Source organism: Saccopteryx bilineata, chromosome 8 (assembly GCF_036850765.1).
Source record: "Saccopteryx bilineata isolate mSacBil1 chromosome 8, mSacBil1_pri_phased_curated, whole genome shotgun sequence".
NCBI lineage: Eukaryota > Metazoa > Chordata > Mammalia > Chiroptera > Emballonuridae > Saccopteryx > Saccopteryx bilineata.
This window is the reverse complement of record NC_089497.1, coordinates 71,254,811-71,276,096: the sequence shown is the minus strand read 5'-3', so window position 1 is coordinate 71,276,096 and position 21,286 is coordinate 71,254,811. Positions and strand designations below refer to the sequence as shown.

The 21,286-nt window shown below is 41.3% G+C and overlaps 1 protein-coding gene across 1 annotated transcript in view; it reads right to left on the bottom strand.

Moving 5' to 3' along the window:
• Positions 1-2,220: 2,220 nt before the first annotated feature.
• MCCC1 (methylcrotonyl-CoA carboxylase subunit 1) overlaps positions 2,221-21,286 on the bottom strand; it is an 82,720-nt gene continuing 63,654 nt past the window's right edge. The window contains exons 12-19 of the mRNA XM_066241384.1: positions 21,096-21,205; positions 19,111-19,327; positions 16,789-16,875; positions 12,399-12,448; positions 6,292-6,429; positions 4,575-4,682; positions 3,306-3,377; positions 2,221-2,572 (exon numbers count right to left, since the gene is read on the bottom strand). Coding sequence (XP_066097481.1) covers positions 2,444-2,572; positions 3,306-3,377; positions 4,575-4,682; positions 6,292-6,429; positions 12,399-12,448; positions 16,789-16,875; positions 19,111-19,327; positions 21,096-21,205 — 911 coding nt within the window. The 3' untranslated portion in view covers positions 2,221-2,443. The remainder of the gene's footprint in view (positions 2,573-3,305; positions 3,378-4,574; positions 4,683-6,291; positions 6,430-12,398; positions 12,449-16,788; positions 16,876-19,110; positions 19,328-21,095; positions 21,206-21,286) is intronic.

The following is a 21,286-nucleotide window of genomic DNA, read 5'->3' as shown; positions in this document are numbered from 1 at the left end:
TTCGATTCCCGGCCAGGGCACACAGGAGAAGCGCCCATTTGCTTCTCCACCCCTCCGCCGCGCTTTCCTCTCTGTCTCTCTCTTTCCCTCCCGCAGCCAAGGCTCCATTGGAGCAGAGATGGCCCGGGCGCTGGGCATGGCTCTGTGGCCTCTGCCTCAGGCGCTAGAGTGGCTCTGGTCGCAATATGGCGACGCCCAGGATGGGCAGAACATCGCCCCCTGGGGGGCAGAGCACCGCCCCTGGTGGGCGTGCCGGGTGGATCCCGGTCGGGCGCATGCGGGAGTCTGTCTGACTGTCTCTCCCTGTTTCCAGCTTCAGAAAAATGAAAAAAAAAAACAAAAAAACAAATTTAGTATATTTAGCATACAGTATTTGTGAAGTCCACAATAGTGCACAGTGACATCCTAGGCCTTCACGTTCCCTCACCACGCCCTCCCTTCTTCCCTCCCTCACTCACCCAGAGCAGCTCCCAGGCCTGCAAGCTCCATTCACAGTCAGTGCCCTAAACAGGTGTATATTTTTTAAATCTTTCAGATTTTAAAAGTCAGCCATGCTGCGGAGAAAAGGGAACTCTCATCCACTGTTGGTGGGACTGTAAAGTAGTACAACCATTATGGAGGAAAGTATGGTGGTTCCTCAAAAAACTGCAAATAGAACTACCTTATGACCCAGCAATCCCTCTACTGGGTATATACCCCAAAACCTCAGAAACATTGATACGTAAAGACACATGTAGCCCCATGTTCATTGCAGCATTGTTCATAGTGGCCAAGACATGGAAACAACCAAAAAGCCCTTCAATAGAAGACTGGATAAAGAAGATGTGGCACATATACACTATGGAATACTACTCAGCCATAAGAAATGATGACATCAGATCATTTACAGCAAAATGGTGGGATCTTGATAACATTATACGGAGTGAAATAAATAAATCAGAAAAAAACAAGAACTACATGATTCCATACATTGGTGGAACATAAAAACGAGACTAAGAGACATGGACAAGAGTGTGGTGGTTACCAGGGGTGGGGGGAGGGAGGACATTGGAGGGAGGGAGGGAGAGAGTTAGGGGGAGGGGGAGGGGCACAGAGAACTAGATAGAGGGTGGCGGAGGACAATCTGACTTTGGGCGAGGGGTATGCAACATAATTTAATGACAAGATAACCTAGACATGTTTTCTTTGAATATATGTACCCTGATTTATTAATGTCATCCCATTACCATTAATAAAAATTTATTAAAAAAAAAAAAAGTCAGCCATGAAGTGAAAAATGAAGCCTATTTTTACTGTACCTTTCTATGTTTAGATATTATTAGATACACAAAAATTTACCACGGTGTTACAATTGCCTATAGTATTCAGTACAGTATCTGTTAAGGGGTGCAAGACTGTATATAGCCGTGGGCTGGTAGCTAATTGGTTAGAACGCTGTCCTGATACATCAAGGTTGTGGGTTTGCTCCTGGTTAAGGCATGGACAAGAATCAAAGAAAAGCCCTGGCCAGTTGGCATGTGGAAGTCCTGGGTTCGATTCCCGGTCAGGGCACACAGGAGAAGTGACCATCTGTTTCTCCACTCTTCCCTTTCCACATCCATGACTTGAATGGTTCAAGCAATTTGACCCTGAGAGCCAAGGATGGCTCCATGGCCTCACATCAGGTGCTGAAATAAGCTTGGTTGCCAAGCAATGGAGCAGTGGCCCCAGATGGGCAGAGCATTGCCCGGTAGGGGGCTTGCTGGCTAGATCTTGGTTGGGGTGCATGCAGGAGTCTGTCTCTGCCTACCTGCCTCCCACCTCTCACTTAATTAAAAAAAAAAAAAAAAAAGGAATCATGCATGGATAAGTGGAACAACAAATCGGTGTTTCTCTTTTTCTCTCTTAAACTCAATAGACTGTATATATATTTGTACAACCTTAAAAAGTGCAATAAAGGTACAGGCAGTCTAGACAGAAACTTTTCAACCACAAAGACAAGAAATAACACCCACGTCTATAAACTCCCTAATAAACTGGTGAGAACAAACCTCGGTTGAGTCATCTGTCTCTGAAATACGTTACTGTCATTTTTATCATGATTGTAGCTGGGAAATAATTCATTTAGTTAAGTGACCTTTTCTCTTTCACTCATTCTCTTTGGCTAAAGTTACTGCCCAATTTCCGAAGATATCACATTGTATAAAATCTGAGGCAGAAACAAGCCATATTCACTTCCAATAAAAAGCATAATTCAATTTTATTAGTATGAAATATTTTAAGATAATTATTTGTGACCCACGGGCATGATAATCAAGTATGAAAGGGCTTTAACATAATCATACAATCATTTAGTAAAACTGCTGTTTATCAGACCCCAGGAAAAGCAGGAAGGCACTTCCTTTTTGGAACAGAGATCCTATATTTGAGAAACTGTTGAATTGGCCATTTTTCGGATGGGAGTTTATTCTGCCTCCCTTTTGTCAGATTCCTCTGACTCGAACTCGACTAAAGGAACGTGTCTGTTGGCCTGAGAACCTTCTTTGTAGAACACTCTCTTGATCGTGCCATCCTTTGGAGCCTTTATGGTGTGCTGCAGAGACACAAGACAAGACAAACGACGGTTGTAATACTGAGGAGCAAGCACGCACCAAGTTAAGAAAGTCAGACACAAAGTGAAAAATGAAGCCTGCTGTTTTGATGTTTTGTGGTCGATCGGTGGTTCCCAAGGTTTCACGTATCACCGAGCAGAGGAAATAACACTTTGTGGTGCGCTCGGGGCTGACACACCTGTAACCTATTCCAGGTCACTAACTGGGAAGCAGAATCTCTCCTGGAAAGCTTTGGAAAACAACTGCTCTTTGGGCCCCACTCTTGGAGATCCCAGTTCAACTGGTGTGGGGAAGTAGTTTTTAAAAACTCCCAGGTGACTGTAATATGTGGCCAAGTCTGAGAGCTCCTGGCCTATAATTTCCAACCACCTGAAAACCTAAACAGCTAATTTAATAGGATTGAAGTTTTCACTTTGATACTGATAGTTGGCACCCTAGGCCTGGCCTTGGAAAATACCCATAGCTAATATTCAGTTGGGTTACTGCCTGAATCTATGCTATTGATACTTGCATTAATTTCAGAATCAAATGACAGATGTGATTTCACAAAATTAAAATGAGAAGAATGGTTTTGTTTTGTTTTCTGCAGTTAATGCTTTATCAATCCATGGCGCTTAGTATTGAAAGTAGCACAGACCTACTGAAAAAGGGAAACCACCACCAGGCCTGCTATCGGCCAGTCTGCCTGGCAGCTGGGCTCAGGATGGCACTCACCTCCATTTTCATGGCGATCATAACCATGAGAGTATCTCCAGCTTTTACTCTGTCTCCAGCTTTTACAAACACCTAGGGATGCAGAGCGACAGGTTAACACTTTGACGAGATCAGGCGCGTTCAGGGTGGTATGGCTGTAGACTTCTTTTTTATTTTTAAAGGTTTATTTTTTTTTTAATTTTTTTAAATTTAATTTTATTTATTCATTTTTAGAGAGGAGAGAGACAGAGAGAGAGACAGAGAGAGAGACAGAGAGAGGAGAGACAGAGAGAGAGCAAGAAGGAAGGAGGAGCTAGAAGCATCAACTCCCATATGTGCCTTGACCAGGCAAGCCCAGGGTTTTGAACCGGCAACCTCAGCATTTCCCAGGTCGACACTTTATCCACTGCGCCACCACAGGTCAGGCCACAGGTTAACACTTTGAAAACACAGAGGTCCTTCATGGTCCAGGAGCTGATGTATAAATGCATACAGCAGAGGTGTGTCTGTGGTTGCCTTGTCTGCCAAAGACAATGTGCAAATCGGAGGCCTACGGGCCAGTCCCGTTGCTGGCTCTGCTGTCAGCGGGAGGCGCTACTCGACTCCCCACCCCCACCCCCAAGCCATCAAGTTTTCTTTGAATCAGAGTAATAAGTCTTGCATACCTTGAGACCCTTTTGTTTTTTCACGAATGTATAGATAAGACTTAAAAGCATTTGAAGGGATTCTACTGCTTATGGAATATGAAGTATATAAAAGGAGACTACTGATCTACTACCACTTCACTTGAAGGCATATCAGCATGGATCTCAACTCTGAATACACACACTGCACTCAACACCAAACCATGTTGCTCCTCACCAATACCAGCCTTTCAAATTTTAACACTGAAACCATTATGTGCATTAGAGGAAATATCATTATCTCATGATAAAGTATTTGCTGTTAAATTTAACATGAAAAAAAAATAGCCCTTTTGGATAATGCTTGGTGAATATATACTATATTTTAGTCACAAAATGACAATTTAAATTATTTGTACTTTTATGGAAATTCCCACTTCAAAATTTATGGTAACAGTGTTTACCATAAATTAGGTAAATGGGTATTTTCACTGAAGACTGTAATATAGAACTCAAATCTACCATAGAGTCTTTTCATTTCTGAATGAAAAAGCTTTCCAATGAATAAGCAAGATTTAGAGAAGAAAAAGAACATATACGGCAAAGTTCAACAAAGACATTTATTGGGCCTTATTGGACTTTATTCTACATATATTCACGTGAGTACCTTCTCAATTGTTCCAGCCATGGGAGCTATGGCACCTCCCTGAGTTTCTTCTGACCGCAGTGAAGACAAGTATTTGGGGACTGGAATGTCAAACTGAACAGTTCCTTCCTATAAATAAGGAACAAACCAGAAACGAAGTCAAGGTCTTATTCCTGTAATTTTACTAATAAATATACTTGAGGTAATGACTATTTTCAAGCTATCTGTTAAATGTTAGTCATCTTTAATGCGAGGGTTCTAATCTAGCTTTGTGACCTTGAGCAAATGACTAAACTCCTCTCAGTTTTGGTTTCCCATTACATAGGAGCAATGATAGACATGCCTCCAGGGGATTAAAGGAATGAACATATGTAACTGTTGGTAAAAGCCACCACCTGGAAGCCATTTTTAGTAGCATCCCCACTATCAAGTGCTTAGTCTAAGTCTAAGTTAACAATTTTATATATATTTTATATAGTCATTAATCATCACAATAACCTTATGAGGTAGGTATTGTTATTGTTCCTGTTCATAGATGGGGGAACTGAGGCCCAGAGAATTAACTTGCTCAAGGTCACATAGCTGCTCACTAGTAAGACCAGAGTTTGAATCAAAGCAAGGTCATATTCCACAACTTGGGCTCTTTGCCACTCACCATATTGCCTCTGCCGTCATATTGTTATAGCATATTGACTATGGAAAGGAATGCCTGGTAAAGTGAGATCATCCTTGACTCGATATACAGTAGTATAATTACTTGAATACCAAAGACATTTCATCACTAAGGACTGTGATCTATAAGATGGTTGGTTCCCGAATGTGAAAAGACTCTGAAGAGACCATAGTACAGGGGTAGTCAACCTTTTTATACCTACCGCCCACTTCTGTATCTCTGTTAGTAGTAAAATTTTCTAACTGCCACCGGTTCCACAGTAATGGTGATTTATAAAGTAGGGAAGTAACTTTACTTTATAAAATTTATAAAGCAGAGTTATAGCAAGTTAAAGCATATAATAATAATTACCAAGTACTTTATGTTGGATTTTCACTGTTTGGCAGAATAAATCTTTATAAAACAACTTACTATAGTTAAATCTATCTTTTTATTTATACTTTGGTTGCTCCGCTACCACCCACCATGAAAGCTGGAACGCCCACTAGTGGGCAGTAGGGACCAGGTTGACTATCACTGCCATAGTATATGTGAAAATTCATTCTCTTTCTTCTGCCCAGGAAGAACACTAAGGTCTCTTAATAAACTCCTAACCAAATCCATTCAAAGCCTGCCTTTACCATCAGCCAGGAGAACGCCCCTAACCCTACCTTTCTATGGGACACCTTGCCCACAAGGAGCATCTGGTCCAGCCTCCTTTCCCAACCATCATCTCCCAAATCTCCAGGATGCTCAGTATCAGGGGGATGGTGGTTGGGGCAAGTATTAATACATCAGCTCCTGAGAGAAGAGTCCCACTGCGCAGGGAGAGGCCCTCTGACAGGAAGGGTATAAGGACATGTTTCAGAGTGAAAGGAAGACAATGCATATGTGTCTTTCAGTGAAAATCTGTGTGAACAACAGAATAAGAGGAGGCAGGAATGTGGCAAGGAAAGAGTGGAGGGGGAACACAGAGAAAAGGTCATGGCAGTGACCGAAGGAAGCAGATCTGTCTCATCTCTTTGCCTCTGGTCAAGCAGTGTTCTCCCAAACCCCAGCAGTGTTACTACAAAGAAGAGACCTTACCACAGAAAATAGGTAAATTGTGTTTTCTAGAATGATTAGCTTAGTTTTACTAGAAATTCCATCAATAGAACATTTCAGGTAAGTGCAATCTCCCTCACTAAGAAGATCACCAAGGACTTGGAAAGTTTTATCTTCAATCTGAAAAAAAGAAAAAAGAAGAAAAGTAAGATCCTTAAAATAAACAAACAACCCTAGCCCTGGCTGGGCAGCTCAGTTGGTTAGGATGTTGTCATGCTACATCAAGGTTGTGGGTTCAATTCCCAGTCAGGGCATATACAAGACTCAACCAATGAATGCTTGAATAAGTAGAACACAGATCTGTGTTTCTCTTTCTCACCCTTCCTCTCTCTCTAAAATCAATAAATAAAAATTAAAGAAAAAGAAGTGAACAACCCTACATAATAAAATCAGAATTAATTATCTATTAATAGGTTCAAAAGTTAGCAAGTAAATCACGTTTTAAAAAAATGATTTTATTTATTCATTTTTAGAAATGGTAGAGATAGAGAGAGAAAGAGAGAGAGAAGGGAGGAGGGGCAAGAAGCATCAACTCCCATATGTGCCTTGACCAGGCAAGCCCAGGGTTTTAAACTGGTGACCTCAGAGTTCCAGGTTGACACTTTACCCACTGTGCCACCACAGGTCAAGCCAGTAAAACATTTTTATTTTATTTTTTTAATGTTTTTTTTTTTATTTTTCTGAAGCTGGTAACGGGGAGAGACAGTCAGACAGACTCCCGCATGCGCCCGACCAGGATCCACCCGGCACGCCCACCAGGGGATACGCTCTGCCCACCAGGGGGCGATGCTCTGCCCCTCCGGGGTGTCGCTCTGCCGCAACCAGAGCCACTCTAGCGCCTGGGGCAGCGGCCAAGGAGCCATCCCCAGCGCCCGGGCCATCTTTGCTCCAATGGAGCCTTGGCTGCAGGAGGGGAAGAGAGAGACAGAGAGGAAGGAGGGGGGGTGGTGGAGAAGCAAATAGGCGCTTCTCCTATGTGCCCTGGCCGGAAATCGAACCCGGGTCCTCCACACGCCAGGCTGACGCTCTACCGCTGAGCCAACCGGCCAGGGCCCAGTAAAACATTTTTAATAGAGTCATTTGGAAAATTTCCCCCTAAGATTCATAAAAAGATACTCTAAATAGAAACAGTAGTGACATAATTAAAAGAAAAAAAAAACATGGTTACATAACATATTCATAGCACTCATAATGTTACAGAAAAATTCATGCTAAGAACAGCAATAAATGTAAAACAGAAATACAAATTAAATTAAGCAAAATTATTAAAATTTGGTTGAGTATATATAACACATGCTTGTATTCGTTTCTGAGTACCCAAAGTCAAGTTTAGCTACTATGCCAAAGTCAATAATGAAAAAAGCCAGAACCACATAATTAGATAGTAGTTCTTTTATCTCAGCAGCATGTAGAACCAATTTATGGATTTCAGTTATGATTTAAGAAGATAAATTAGCTGGAGATTGAGCACAATTTTCTAACTCTAAGAGAGAGAGTGCCAAAGAGCAGACTTCACACTTAATCTCTCAAGGCACCTGGCAAAAGGACATGAAACCTTGCTGTTTTAAAGACTGTTTTCTCACGTACATACTCAGACAAAATTTCCCTCACACACAGAAAATCCATTTAACTCTTCTCTCTATATTTTTATCTCAATTCCCAGAATGTTGGTGTCAAAGTCTTGTGGCTATTCTTTTCAAATATATTAGGTAGACTAAGGTAGAACAGGTCATACTGCAGTATTTATACATTGGTTCATCTATCTTAAATTAAATAAGGCATTTTACTGTGCTTTGTAGCTCATTCAAACAGCCATTTGAAAGTCTGTAAAATTCTCAGGACATTAAGGTTAGACTGAGAACAGTTTTGTTTAAAGCTGTACAATAGCACATTTTAAATTTGTGAATGTAGTCCCATGAGCAGATTAGAATAAGTCTGTCAATTTACCATTTCTCAAGGGACAAAAAAAGGGTCCCCAAATCAATATTATATAAAATTTATTATATAATATTTAAAATACTTATAAAATTCTCAATTTTGGTATATTGAATGACACAAGAGCTCCCCAGATAGCTTTAGGGACCTGTAGTTCTTTCTAAAAGGGAATGAAGAGTCACAGGAATATACAGCACAGCACAGGGAGTATAGTAAGTAACACTGTAATAAGTATATGATGTCAGGTGGGTGCTCGAATTATCGGCTGGGTGGTCACATTACAGGTTATATAAAAGTCTAATCACTATGTTGTATATCTAAAACTCATTTAATAGTGTATGTCATATACTATTGTAATTGAAAAAGTAAATAAAGAAAAAAGAAAAAACAAACCAGAGGTACCAATATAAATTACAAATCTTATACATTAAAAGAAGTAGACTTTCCATAATTTTTCTGAATCTCAGAGAAAGAAACCAATGTGTCTCAAAGTGCTGGATGATCTAGCCAGACCAGGCTGTGGGGCAGTGCATGAAGCATCAGCCTGGGATGCCAAGGACTCAGGTTTAAAACCCCAAGGCCATCAGCTTGAGCGCGGGCTCACCAGCTTGAGTGTGGGCTCACCAGCTTGAGTGTGGGGTCACTGGCTTGAGCATGGGATCATAGACATGACCCCATGGTTGCTGGCTTGAGCCCAAGGTTCCTGGCTTAAACAAGGGGTCACTGGCTCAGCTGGAGCATACCGGTCAAGGCACGTATGAGAAGCAATCAATGAACAACTAAAGTGACATAACTACAAGTTGATGCTTCTCCTCTCTCTCACTTGCCATCTGTCTATCCTTGTCTGGACACCCTAACCCTTTCTCTCTCTTAAGAAAAAAGTGTTGAATGATCTAGCATATCACTGCTAAATCCATTTTGCAGGATTTGAAATATTCTAGCTCCTGTTACAAATGATTTATTCTGTTCTGTGAATTTGCACCTTGCTATAGGAATTTGTTTGAGTTCTCATGTTGTTTTATGACCCTTTCAGCATTTCATTTTGCCAGTGTAATGGAGGGCTAGCATACAAATTTTGACTAAAGATTCTCAAAGTATGACCTATGGATCCCTTGAAGTTCTTTCAAGAGGTCCACAAAATCAAATTATTTCATAATAATACTAATAGTATTTGCCCTTTTCAACCCTTTCTCTCACCAGTACACAGTAGAATGTTCTGGAGACAGCAGAAGTGGTATGTTATCACTCTGGTAGCAACGGAATGTGCGCTTGGGTAATCTTAGGTTTTAAACTTGTCTCAATGTATCCTAAACTCAACAACAACAAAAAACAATCTTTTTTTTTTAAATGGGCAAAGGACTTGAATAGACATTTCTCCAGAGAAGATATACAAGTTGCCAAGTAGCATATGAAAAGATGCTCAGCATTGTAAGTCATCAGGGAACTGCAAATCAAAACCATAATAAGCCTGACCAGGCGGTGGCACAGTAGATAGAGCGTCAGACTGGGATGCGGAGGACCCAGGTTCGAGACCCAGAGGTTGCCAACTTGAGTGCAGGCTCATCTGGTTTGAGCAAAGCTCACCAGCTTGGACCCAAGGTCGCTGGCTTGAGCAAGGGGTTATTCAGTCTGCTGTAGCCCCACGGTCAAGGCACATATGAAATACCAATCAATGAAAACTAAAGTGCCACAACAAAAAATTGATGCTTTTCATCTCTCTCCATTCCTGTCTGTCCCTCTCTATCCTTCTCTCTGACTCTCTCTGTCTCTGTAAAAAAAAACAAAACAAAAAAACAAAAAACCATAATGAGAGGCCCTGGCCAGTTGGCTCAGAGGTAGAGCATTGGCCTGGTGTATGGAAGTCCCGAGTTCAATTCCCGGCCAGGGCACACAAGAGAAGCGCCATCTGCTTCTCCATCCTTCCCCCTCTCCTTTCTCTCTTTCTCTTCCCCTCCTGCGGCCAAGGCTCCATTGGAGCAAAGTTAGCCCAGGTGCTGGGAATGGCTCCATGGCCTCCACCTCAGGCACTAAAATGGCTCCAGTCGCAACAGAGCAATGCCCCAGATGGGCAGAGCATCGCCCCCTGGTGGACATGCTGGGTGGATCCCAGGCACATGCAGAGTCTGTCTGACTGCCTCCCCACTTCTAACTTCGGAAAAATACACACACAAAAAAAATACCCATAATGAAACACTACTCTACTCCCATTAGGAGGCTTTAAAAAAAGGAAAGAAAAAACTAAATGTTGGCAAGGATGCGGATAAATTGGAACCCCTGTGCTCTGTTGGTGGGAATGTTAAATTGTGCAGCCGCTATGGAAAACAGTATGTTACTTCCTCAAAAAGTTAAAAATAGAACTACCAGATTTATGACCAGCAATTCTACTGTGGGTATATGCCTGAAAGAATTGTAAACAGAGTCTAGAAGAGATATTTGTATACTTATGTTCATAGTAGCATTATTCACAATAGCTAAAAGGTGGAAGCAATCTAAGTATCCACCAATAGACAAATGAATAAACAAAGTGTGGTATATACATTCAATAAAAAGTTAGTCAGCCTTAAAAAGGAAGGAAAATCGTCGGCCTGGAGTGGGGGGGACCCGGGTTTGATTCCTGGCCAGGGCACATAGGAGAAGCGCCCATTTGCTTCTCTACCCCCACCCCCTCCTTCCTCTCTGTCTCTCTCTTCCCCTCCCGCAGCCAAGGCTCCATTGGAGCAAAGATGGCCCAGGTGCTGGGGATGGCTCCTTGGCCTCTGTCCCAGGCGCTAGAGTGGCTCTGGTTGCGGCAGAGCATCGCCCCCTGGTGGACGTGCCGGGTGGATCCCGGTCGGGCGCATGCGGGAGTCTGACTTTCTCTCCCCGTTTCCAGCTTCAGAAAAATACAAAAAAAAAAAAAAAAAAAGAGAGAGAAGGAAAGTTGGACACATGATATAACATGTGAGGGCACTATGCTAAGGGAAATAAGCTGGTCATAAAAGGCCAACTGCTGAAAGATTTCACTTATATTAATATAATGCACCTAGCCATCAAACTCATAGAGGCACAAAGTGGAATGGTGGCTGCCAGCAGCCAGGGAAGGAAGGAGTGTGTGCTGCTGTTTAATGGGCACAGCATTTCAGTTTGCAAGAGGAAAACAGTTCTACCGACAGATGCTGGTGATGGCTGCACAACAATGTGAATGTAATGCTACTGAACTGTACACTTAAAAATGGTTAAAATGGCCTGACCTGTGGTGGCGCAGTGGATTAAGCGTCAACCTGAAACGCTGAGGTTGTCAGTTCAAAACTGTCGGCTTGCTCAGTCAAGGCACATATGGGAGTTGATGCTTCCTGCTCCTCCCCCCTCCTCCCTCTCCCTCTCCCTCTCTCTCTCTCTCTCTCTCTCTCTCTCTCTCTCTCTCTATATATATATATATATATATATATATATCTGTCTCTCTTCTCTAAAATGAATAAATAAAAATATCAATAATTTAAAAAATGGTTAAAATGGTAAATTTTGTTACTTATATTTAAAAATATAATTATAAAAAATAAAAATGTTCGCAGTTTAATTTTCTGAACAGTAAACATGAACGAATGTAACTAACAAATAAAAGCTCTTCAAGGAGTCCCAATAATTTGTAAGAATGTACAGGGAACCAGAGACCAAAAAGTTTGAGAACTGCTCCTTTAGATACAAATACATCCACATGGCCTGGCCTGTGGTGACGCAGTGGATAAAGCGTCGACCTGGAATGCTGAGGTTGACAGTTAGAAACCCTGGGCTTGACTGGTCAGGCAGATACAGGAAGCAACTACTGTGAGTTGATGCTTCCTGCTTCTCCTCTCTTTCTCTCTCCTCTCTATAAAAATCAATAAATCAAAACAAAAACAAATACATCCACACACTTTTGGGACTTGATAGGGATCTGATTCAAGGCTATTATTTTTTGCCACGTTGTGAATCACAGCCAAACTGAATAAACAATTAAACTATATAGGGGAGTAATTTCCTCAAATTGGTCTGAAATAAAAGCACATGACATTATCCTAACTATAGATGTAACCAGCAATGGCGTAAGGGAAACAGGAGAGTGTAAAAAGACCATACTCCGTATGAGAGAGATCCAATTTAGCTGTGAACTGTAGAACAGAAGCAGGAAGGCTTACCTGCATGCTGTAGGACCCGTCATGGTTATATGTTACAGCTATGGCTACATCTTCAGGGAAGAAAGTAAACACAATTAAAAGACCATTTATCCGGAATGGAGATTCCAAAAATCTGACTTTCAACGTAAAGATAACTAGCTGTTAGAGATATCAACATCTATTAACTCCCTAGCAATATATATATTTTTTTTAAAAAAAAGAAGAAGAAGAAGTAAGAAGAACTTATCAGGCAGGTTTCGATAAAGGTGGATTTCAAGCTTTTCTTTTTTAGAAGTGGAGTTTTAGCTTTTTAAGGTTATAGGTTATTTTAGATATTTTTCTCTCTATAAGAAAGGCTACAGGGTTGTAGTAGAAATGTAATTAATTGGGAAAAAGAATTTTTAGTTTAAGACCCAAATCTGCTATCTGTGGCATGATCACTTTTGTGATATTGACAAAATCATTTAAAAATCTGAGTCTTAATTTTCTGATCCATTTGATCTATTAAGTGGATATGAGATACCTGTATAACAATGACTACATCAATGTGAAAGTACTTTATAAACTGTAACAGATTATATATATAAAATATACAATATGTTTTTATTATTATATTACTATTCAGTTGGTTAAGAGTATCCTGGGAGATGGAAATCAAAATTTTGTGGGGTACAGATCAGAGTCTTTTCATCTGGTTCTGACACTTCAACCATCATTTTGATGTTTCCACCTCAAATCTGTTTCCAGCCCAGACCTTCCTTCTCCAAAACTCAAATTAGTTATTCCTGGCTAGATGCTCCATCGGCACTTTAAAATGAACACAGTGGGTCCAACAAATCACCTGCTACCTCCAGCTGCTTTCCCTCCTGCCCTGTGAGCTCCCTGACTGGCAATGTTGTTCTTCTCATCCAGGATTAACGCCTGTTGTTCTTGCCTTTTCCTCTCCTTTGCTTTCTACCTCCAGTAGACACCACAAAGCTGCCAAATTCTTCCCTTTGAATACCTGTCCTACCCACTTCTTCCTTTCCATTTCTCTCACCCTGTCCTGATTCGGACAGATGGCCTCCCAACACTTTCTGCTTCCCGTCTCAACCATTCCAGATGCTTCCTAGCCTGTCCCTGCCATTCGAAATGCTCTGCTCTGTACTGAGAGCACCAAGCTGTCTTATTTCCCACTATTCTTCCACGTAGCCCTATGTCAAACCAAAGGGGAAACGGGCCATTGACATTCTCCAGATGCGGCTTTGTCCTCACTGTGCCTGCCTCTTCGCTCCTGCCCCTCTGACTGAAAACCACCCCTCGTGCATATGGTGCCCTCCCTGCTCTGCATAGAGACTTCTGCACAGAATCACCATTATAACTCTCCCCTCATCCGTGTTATGATAGTGATTTTTTATCAGTTGTTTTAAAAAAATTGCAAAAATAAAAATGTTCGCAAGACCTGAAAATCCTCTCTATTACCCAGTTGTAAGTACTATTAAACATTTGAACATGTGAAATCTTGAGAATCTTTCAAAATACACATTCAAGTTTATATTTTTCTTTTATAAAAATAGGACATCATTACACATACTGCTCTGAAACCAACTTTGAGTTAATATGTGACACGCATCTCTACTTTGTTCTTTCTATAGTAGCAAGGGGATAGTTCAATAATGATGATCATTATGATGATAGCAGCTAATATTTGTTGACTGCTTGCTTTATGTCGTACAATGAGCTAAGTGCCTTACATGTGTCATTTCATTTAATATCCACAACAACACAAGGAAGTAATTACCACGACCACCTCATGTACAGCTGAAGACACTTGACGCTTACATAAGGTACATGAGTGCCCAAAAGTCACAGACAACAAGGGAGCCAGAATTCAAACCCATGCTGTCTAGCTCCAGGGACTGCATTATGAACCAGTACGCCACCATCTTCCCAACACACATATTTCTCTTTTGCCAAGTGGTAAGTTCCACATCTTTTTTCTCCATATTGTTCAGAATATCTACTTTTTTCAAAAACATTGTACTGAATGTATGAATGAATGGAACTTCTCCACTCTGTATCCTGTCAATATTTTTAGCCCCTTTTAAAAGAAAATGCATCCAATTACCCCAAATCAGTTTTCTTTCCATTTATAAAACATGAAAAGTATTTAAATGACATGAATGCCAATAGAACCATAGTAAAGACATCCCCAGAAAAAGTCTAAATTCTTTTATATATTGTAGTGTAACTCAGTTCGTTCCCCCTCCCCTCGCTCTCTCTTGACCCCACAGAAAGATCTTATCTATCCTCCTATATACTACTTAAGAATGTATGAAAATTTGGCATGATGCAATAGTAGGTAAGCACATGTACCCTGAAGTGTGGGTTCAAACTCTACCAATTACTTTTGGTGTGATTTTAAGGAAATTATAATTCTCTTTAAGCCTTGTATAAAAGTTTTATAAGTTAATTTTATAAAGTTGACACTAATAATAACACTGATTTCATCACCCTGTTCTGAAAATGCAAAAGAAATAATTCATGGAAAGCACTTAACAGTGTCAAACAATAAATCTTAGCTATTATTATTAATATTGTTATTATTATTACTCAGGGCAGGGTAGGATTCTGTGAAACATGGCCACTAGTAGCAAAGTGAGACTATCTTTCAAGCCTGGATTATTTAATATACTTGGCCATTCTCACTGAGATCACTAAATTAGTTCTACATTCGATTCAGAAATTCTTCTGGGCCCTCAGACGTTTTGTTTAGTGTCCTCTCTCATTCAACCATAGTAACGGCTGATTAGCATAACAATTCTGAAAGCTGTTACATTCAGGCCTGGATTACTATTGAAAAATACTGCTAAAAGGAAGTGGTGAACAGCAATTATGTTGGCTTTTCAATTATATATTTATTTTTTTAATTAAAAAAAATCCAAGAAATACAATGTAATTCAAAACACTGCTCAGTGCCAAAGTGAACATCATGCCAAATAACACAGTTGGCTCATCTGAATTATAATCGCACGTGTGATTTTTCTTTTCATTTAGATGGAAGAGGCCACTAAATTGTATTGCTGCTGATACTAATATTCAGCATTTTCAGCCTATACATTTTAGAGGTTGTTGTTTTTGTTTGCTTTTTTGTTTTAAGGATGAAGTGAATAAATATACCAGCATAAAATGGAGAGCTTAACCGTTTGCAGAATGCTACTCTACACGGGATGCCTGCAAACTTTCTTTGCAAGTACTCCATGCACTTAACGGGGATGACGATCTAGGCTCAGGCTGAAAACGTATCTGAAAAGCTATAACCCAATCAACTTGTGTGAACAAAGAATCTGTAAGAAGTGAGTGGGTGTCTACACAGATTCGAGGTAAAGGGGAGGGTGTTGTGATGAGCTGGCAGGAAGACTGTTCTACCTGACAGGCACGTTTTTATAATGGAGCTGTCACAGCTCAGTGACAACCCACCCTCTGCGTTACCTGGCCCTCCGAGCTCTGACTGTCCGCTCTGGCTTCCCATGCAAACTGTACCACAGTAGAAAGGATACAACCACCAGCTCTCATATAATTCTGGTCCCTCAGGTACACTGTTCCAGCCAAAACTTTATAAACTCCTCTGGCTTAGGTGTCAGCCTCTCCTAACCTTAGTATAAATCACCTCCCACCCTGAGCCTACTAAGATTAGTTTGCAATCAATTTGCCATGGGAAAGTGGTAGAAATAGTACAGGAATCAGGGTCAGAAAGACTAGGTGTCAATCATGGCTCTGCCACTTACTAGTCTTGAGTGAATTATCGCAAATTCTGTGCCTCTGTTTCATCACCCACACGTGGGAACAACAGTGACTCCCCCTTCTTAATTGTAAAGATAAAAATTTATATGTGATGAGGCACTTAATAAATTAGAGCTCCTTGGTAACCTATTTCCACCTGACACACTGCCTGAGCACTGGGCAGTCTTCCCTCCCGGGAGTAGTTTTGGATATTGTTTTTCTGATTAAGAGGAAATACATTCTCGGGACGGGAATGAGGGTAAAATAAATAAATAAATAAATAAATAAATAAATGTAATATATTACCACTGAAGAAAAATTACAAAGCAAAGAAAGTACAAAGAAAGATGGAGAAAAATCGCCTCACATCCCATCACCCAGTGGTAACTTTACTATATTCTGGCAAATTCCATTTCCGTCATTCTGCTATGACATGTTTTAAGACTATTTACAAAATACAGAAAAAGTGTAGTAAAAATAAATAAAAATCATTAACTCCACCAGCCAGAGCCACATCTCCTTCCAATGTTTAGTCCAGAGGTCTTTTAAAAATGTAATAGACTGATTGGGCCAGGCTGAATTCATTTTTTCAGGTAAAAGTAATATATTTCTATAGAGCATATTTCTCTTCTAATAAAACATTACGTACTGTTTTCACCATCCTTGAGAGTCATGTTTCTGGTGTAAGAGATATTCAGTCTTCTTCCATTGCTGAATGCGAAAGGAGAATATTGATCTGGAAAGAAATTCACAAGTTTATGAACATTAAGTCTAATAAATTTATACTTACAAAAGAAAACAGAAAACATAGCTCCTACACTGGCAGCCCAAAGATGTTTTCTTTGTTCTTCTCATTGCTTTAAATTTAAATTAGATATTTTGATTTATATCTCAGGAATTTCATATGAAAAATTGTAGCTTCTTTTAAAAAATGAGAATATTTGTAGCCTAAACTCTCATCCTCTGGTGATATAGGCTGCACAATGGTCATCTCCTCCTTTATTTTTTAAGAGAGAGAGAGGTGGGGAGGAGAGAGATGTAAAGCATCAACTTGCAGTTGCAACTCCTCAGTTGTTTATTGTTTTCTCATATGTGCCTTTGACCGGGGGGCTGCAGCTGAGCCAGTGACCCCTTGCTCAAGCCAGTGACGTTGGGCTTCAAGCTAGCAACCTTGGGCTTCAAGTCAGTGACCTTTGGGCTTAAGCCAGAGACCATGGGTCATGTCTATCATCTCACACTGAAGCTGGTGACCCCACGCTCAAGTCCACGAATCCGCGCCTAAGCTGGTGACCTTGGGGTTTCCAACCAGGTACTTCAGTATTCTGGGTCAATGCTCTATCTACTGTGCTACCACTGCTCAGGTGTGGTCATCCCTTGTGATGGGGCTAATCCATTCCAGATTACCAAAATCTCTACCACTCACTATTTTTTTTTTTTTTGTATTTTTCCTAAGTAAGAAGTGGTGGTGGGGGGGGGGGAGGCAGACAGACTCCCGCATGCACCCATCCAGGATCCACCGGCATGTCCACCAGGGGGCGATCCTCTGCCCATCTGGGGCGTTGCTCCACTGCAATCGCAGCCATTCTAGTACCTGAGGCAGAGGCCATGGAGCCATCCTCAGTGCTTGGGCCAACTTTGCTCCAATGGAGCCTTGGCTGTGAGAGGGGAAAGGAGAGAGAAAGGAAAGGAGGAAGGGTGCAGAAGCAGGTGGGCGCCTCTCCTGTGTGCCCTGGCCAGGAAGTGAACCCGGGACTTCCAAACGCCAGGCCCGACACTCCACCGCTGAGCCAACAGGCCAGGGCCCCACTCACTATTTTTATTTCATTTGTCTTACCGGTCTAGCCTAGAAGTTTTTGAGTGTACATCCTCTGTTGGACAATATCCAGAAGCTATGGCATAGCTAAACTGAAGCAATTTATTTTGAAGTTCATATCTGTGTTGGCTATAAATTTTTAAAAAAAGGAAGATAAGAGGACTTTATTCTAAAAACACTAAATCCAAGCTTAGGAATACCATATGGGGCACATTTAGATGCATTTCATTTAATGCAACAGCACAAAATGAGGATAGAGCACAAATTTCCTACAGATGTAATTTTAAGCTTTCAATATAAATGTCTTGAATGAATCTAGAAATTAATGATCCTAATAACAGGATCCTATAATAGTATAATAATCCTAACAGTAATGAAGAAATAAATGGATTCAACTTTTTCCCCTTATTTTCTCCAAAGGTCAGAGAGTTAGCTTAAGTAAACATTATGGAGTAAGTTTGGGAAAGCTCAAATTTTGCTCAATTTATGGGAAAAAACTTTTTAAAGGAGAACTGACTGAACTGTACTGAGTGAATGAACTTTCATCATGAATTCTCAGCTTCCGGAGGTGTTGGAAGGTGGGGCAACAACTTAAGGAGGACGACCCAGTATGGCAGTCAGGGCAAATCTGCCCAGGGTGCCCAGGCTCAGAGTCTATGACACGTCAAGGACCTAGGTCTCCAGTTAGTCAGAAATCTGATCACAGAATGAAAAGAGAGTAGGAAACAACCCAACAGTAAATCATAGGTCACACAGGGGAAATCTGAGAGGCTCCAGTGCCCTGCCTTTAGTCTCTAGGACCCGGAACTTGCTGCAGGTACAGACTCTACAACAAAGTAGGCCGCAGGAGTGGGGAATAAAAGAAGTCAGAAGGGATCGGCACGGGCTGCAGCAAGGCCTGGAGTGCTGGTTGAAAAGAGATCCATCTCTACATTGCTAAGTAACTAAATTATAGAAAAAGGGTTAAAAAGTGTTTATGGGGTGTATCCTGACTATGTAAAGAGCTCCACTTCATCCTAAAAACCATGTTAGCAGAGGATGGCATCAAACACTAACAGAAAAAAAAGGGAGGCAAGAGTGGCCTAAAGAAAGAAAAGCATGTTCAATACTTATTCAGAAAATCCTGACAAGCACAGGAAACAGAAATGCATTCCGTACCTTGTGTTTGAATTTTGAAAACATCAGACATAGCTTTCTCCTTGAGGATGAGACCCAGAGCTGCCTGGCATAAAAACTCTTTGGCGGCAGCCTTCCGACTGGGTAATAGTTCTTCACGGTGCTGAGGGATGAAATCAGTGTGCACGTGGCCAGCTTCAAACTCTGGGTGGCCAGACAGGCTGAGGAGGAAGTCAATGTTGGTGTACAATCCAACAATCTAGAAAGAAAGAGAATAAAGCCGACATCCTCAGTGAGTGAGGCAAACAACATATTCAGAAAAACACTTGTATGGCTTCTGCTCCTTTTGCTAAGTATTTTATACTATGGACCACTCTCAGGAAAACAAAACAAAACAAAAAAACTGCACTTCGGCCCTGGCCAGTTGGCTCAGTGGTCAAGTGTCAGCTGGGCATGTGGATATCCAGAGTTCAAGTCCCAGTCAGGGCACATAGGAGAAGCGACTATCTGGTTCTCCACCCCTCCTCTTCCTCCTTCTCTCTCATTCTGTTCCCCTCCTGCAGCCATGGCTCTACTGGTTTGAGTGCATTGGCCCTGGGTGCTGAGGATGGTTCTGTGCAGCCTCTACCTCAGGTGCTAAAAATAGCTCAGTTGAGAGCATGGTCCCAGAAAGGGGCTGTCAGGTGGATCCTAGTTGGGTTGCATGTCTCTCTACCTCTTCTCCTCTCAAACAAAACAAACAAAAACACCCCAGTTCACCATCACTATAGATCTGGACTTAACACTTAAAACTACATTTTACTATGATAAAGTGGCCACAGGAAATGGTGTTAGTATAGGTAGTGTGAAGAATACATTTAATGGAATCAGGGGAGGAAAGTGATAAATGTTAAGAAACTTAAATGACATTTATTTGCAAGATATTGAAGACATGCCACTCAGAACACTCACACACAGAGGACAGGATTATTATACTTGGGAGGGGATGGGATTATATGACCTTCAAAAGAGTTTCCTTCCAACAGTAAAGCCAAATTTCACACATATAACTGATATAAAAATTAAAAGATATAAAACTTAACCCAATAAATGGAATCAAAAGTAAAACCAGCTGGCTGAGCCTTGAGTTTATTTGTTCGTTCGCTCATTCATTCACCATATCCTGAGCACCTTGTAGGAGCTAGGCCCAGATCGAGATGCTGGGGACACAGTGAAGAACAGAACACACGAAGGTTTGTTCTCACAGAGCTTACATTCTAGGAACAGATCATTAACAGCATCTATAAATAAAATTCTACTATAATGTCAGGTTACATGAAGAAGAAGAAGGCTGGCTGAGGGGACAGGGAACAGCACAGGGTCCTATTTTAAATGGAGCAGCCTTAAAAGGGCTCTGAGGGGGTGAGCAGTGCTGAGGGCGGTGGGAGGGAGTCCCGGGATCCTGTGGGGGAAGAACATTCTGGAAGAGAAAACAGGAGCACACGGCTCCATGCTGCGTGTGGAGGCCAGTGTGGCTGCAGCCAGAGAGATCAAAGGTTTCATCAAAGTGATGACATATAACAATTAGAACATCATGGGTTAATAAGAAATCCTTCTATGAAGCTAAATCAGCTGGTATGGGACTTACTTGCAGCAAGAAAATTAATGTGCTACAGAAAAGCAACAAACTATCAAATGGATAAAACTGAACATAATTATTTTCCTTTGGAGAAAATAATATCAGACTGTAGGCCACACTTGTGTAACTGGTCTTGTCTACAAGATGAACAGGAATTTCCTACCGGATGTCATTGAAGTGTGACACTGACAGTAAGAGTTTCAGTCCTGTAATCTTTCCTTTCTAGCTGAAATCAAGCAGTCCTCAAACCCATGGGAAATTCTCTCAAGTAAAATTATTTTGTTTGTGACATATGAGTAGTTGGTTGCAGTACGTTGACAAGGACAAAGGCTGACTAATCATGACAGACATGCTTGGCTGCAGAGACACAGGGAGCCTCGGGGTCACCCACATGGCCCAGGTCACTCACATGGTACTGACGAAGGCTGTACCTCAGTTTGGTCAAGGCTGCCTGGCGATCTGCTGCCCACACGACCAGCTTCGCAATCATGGGGTCATAGTGCACCGACACTTCATCTCCTGCAATTGGAAAACCATAATAACCACTCATAGTCAAAACCAAGGGGATAAAAGATGACAAACAAGACAGTCTGGCTGAGG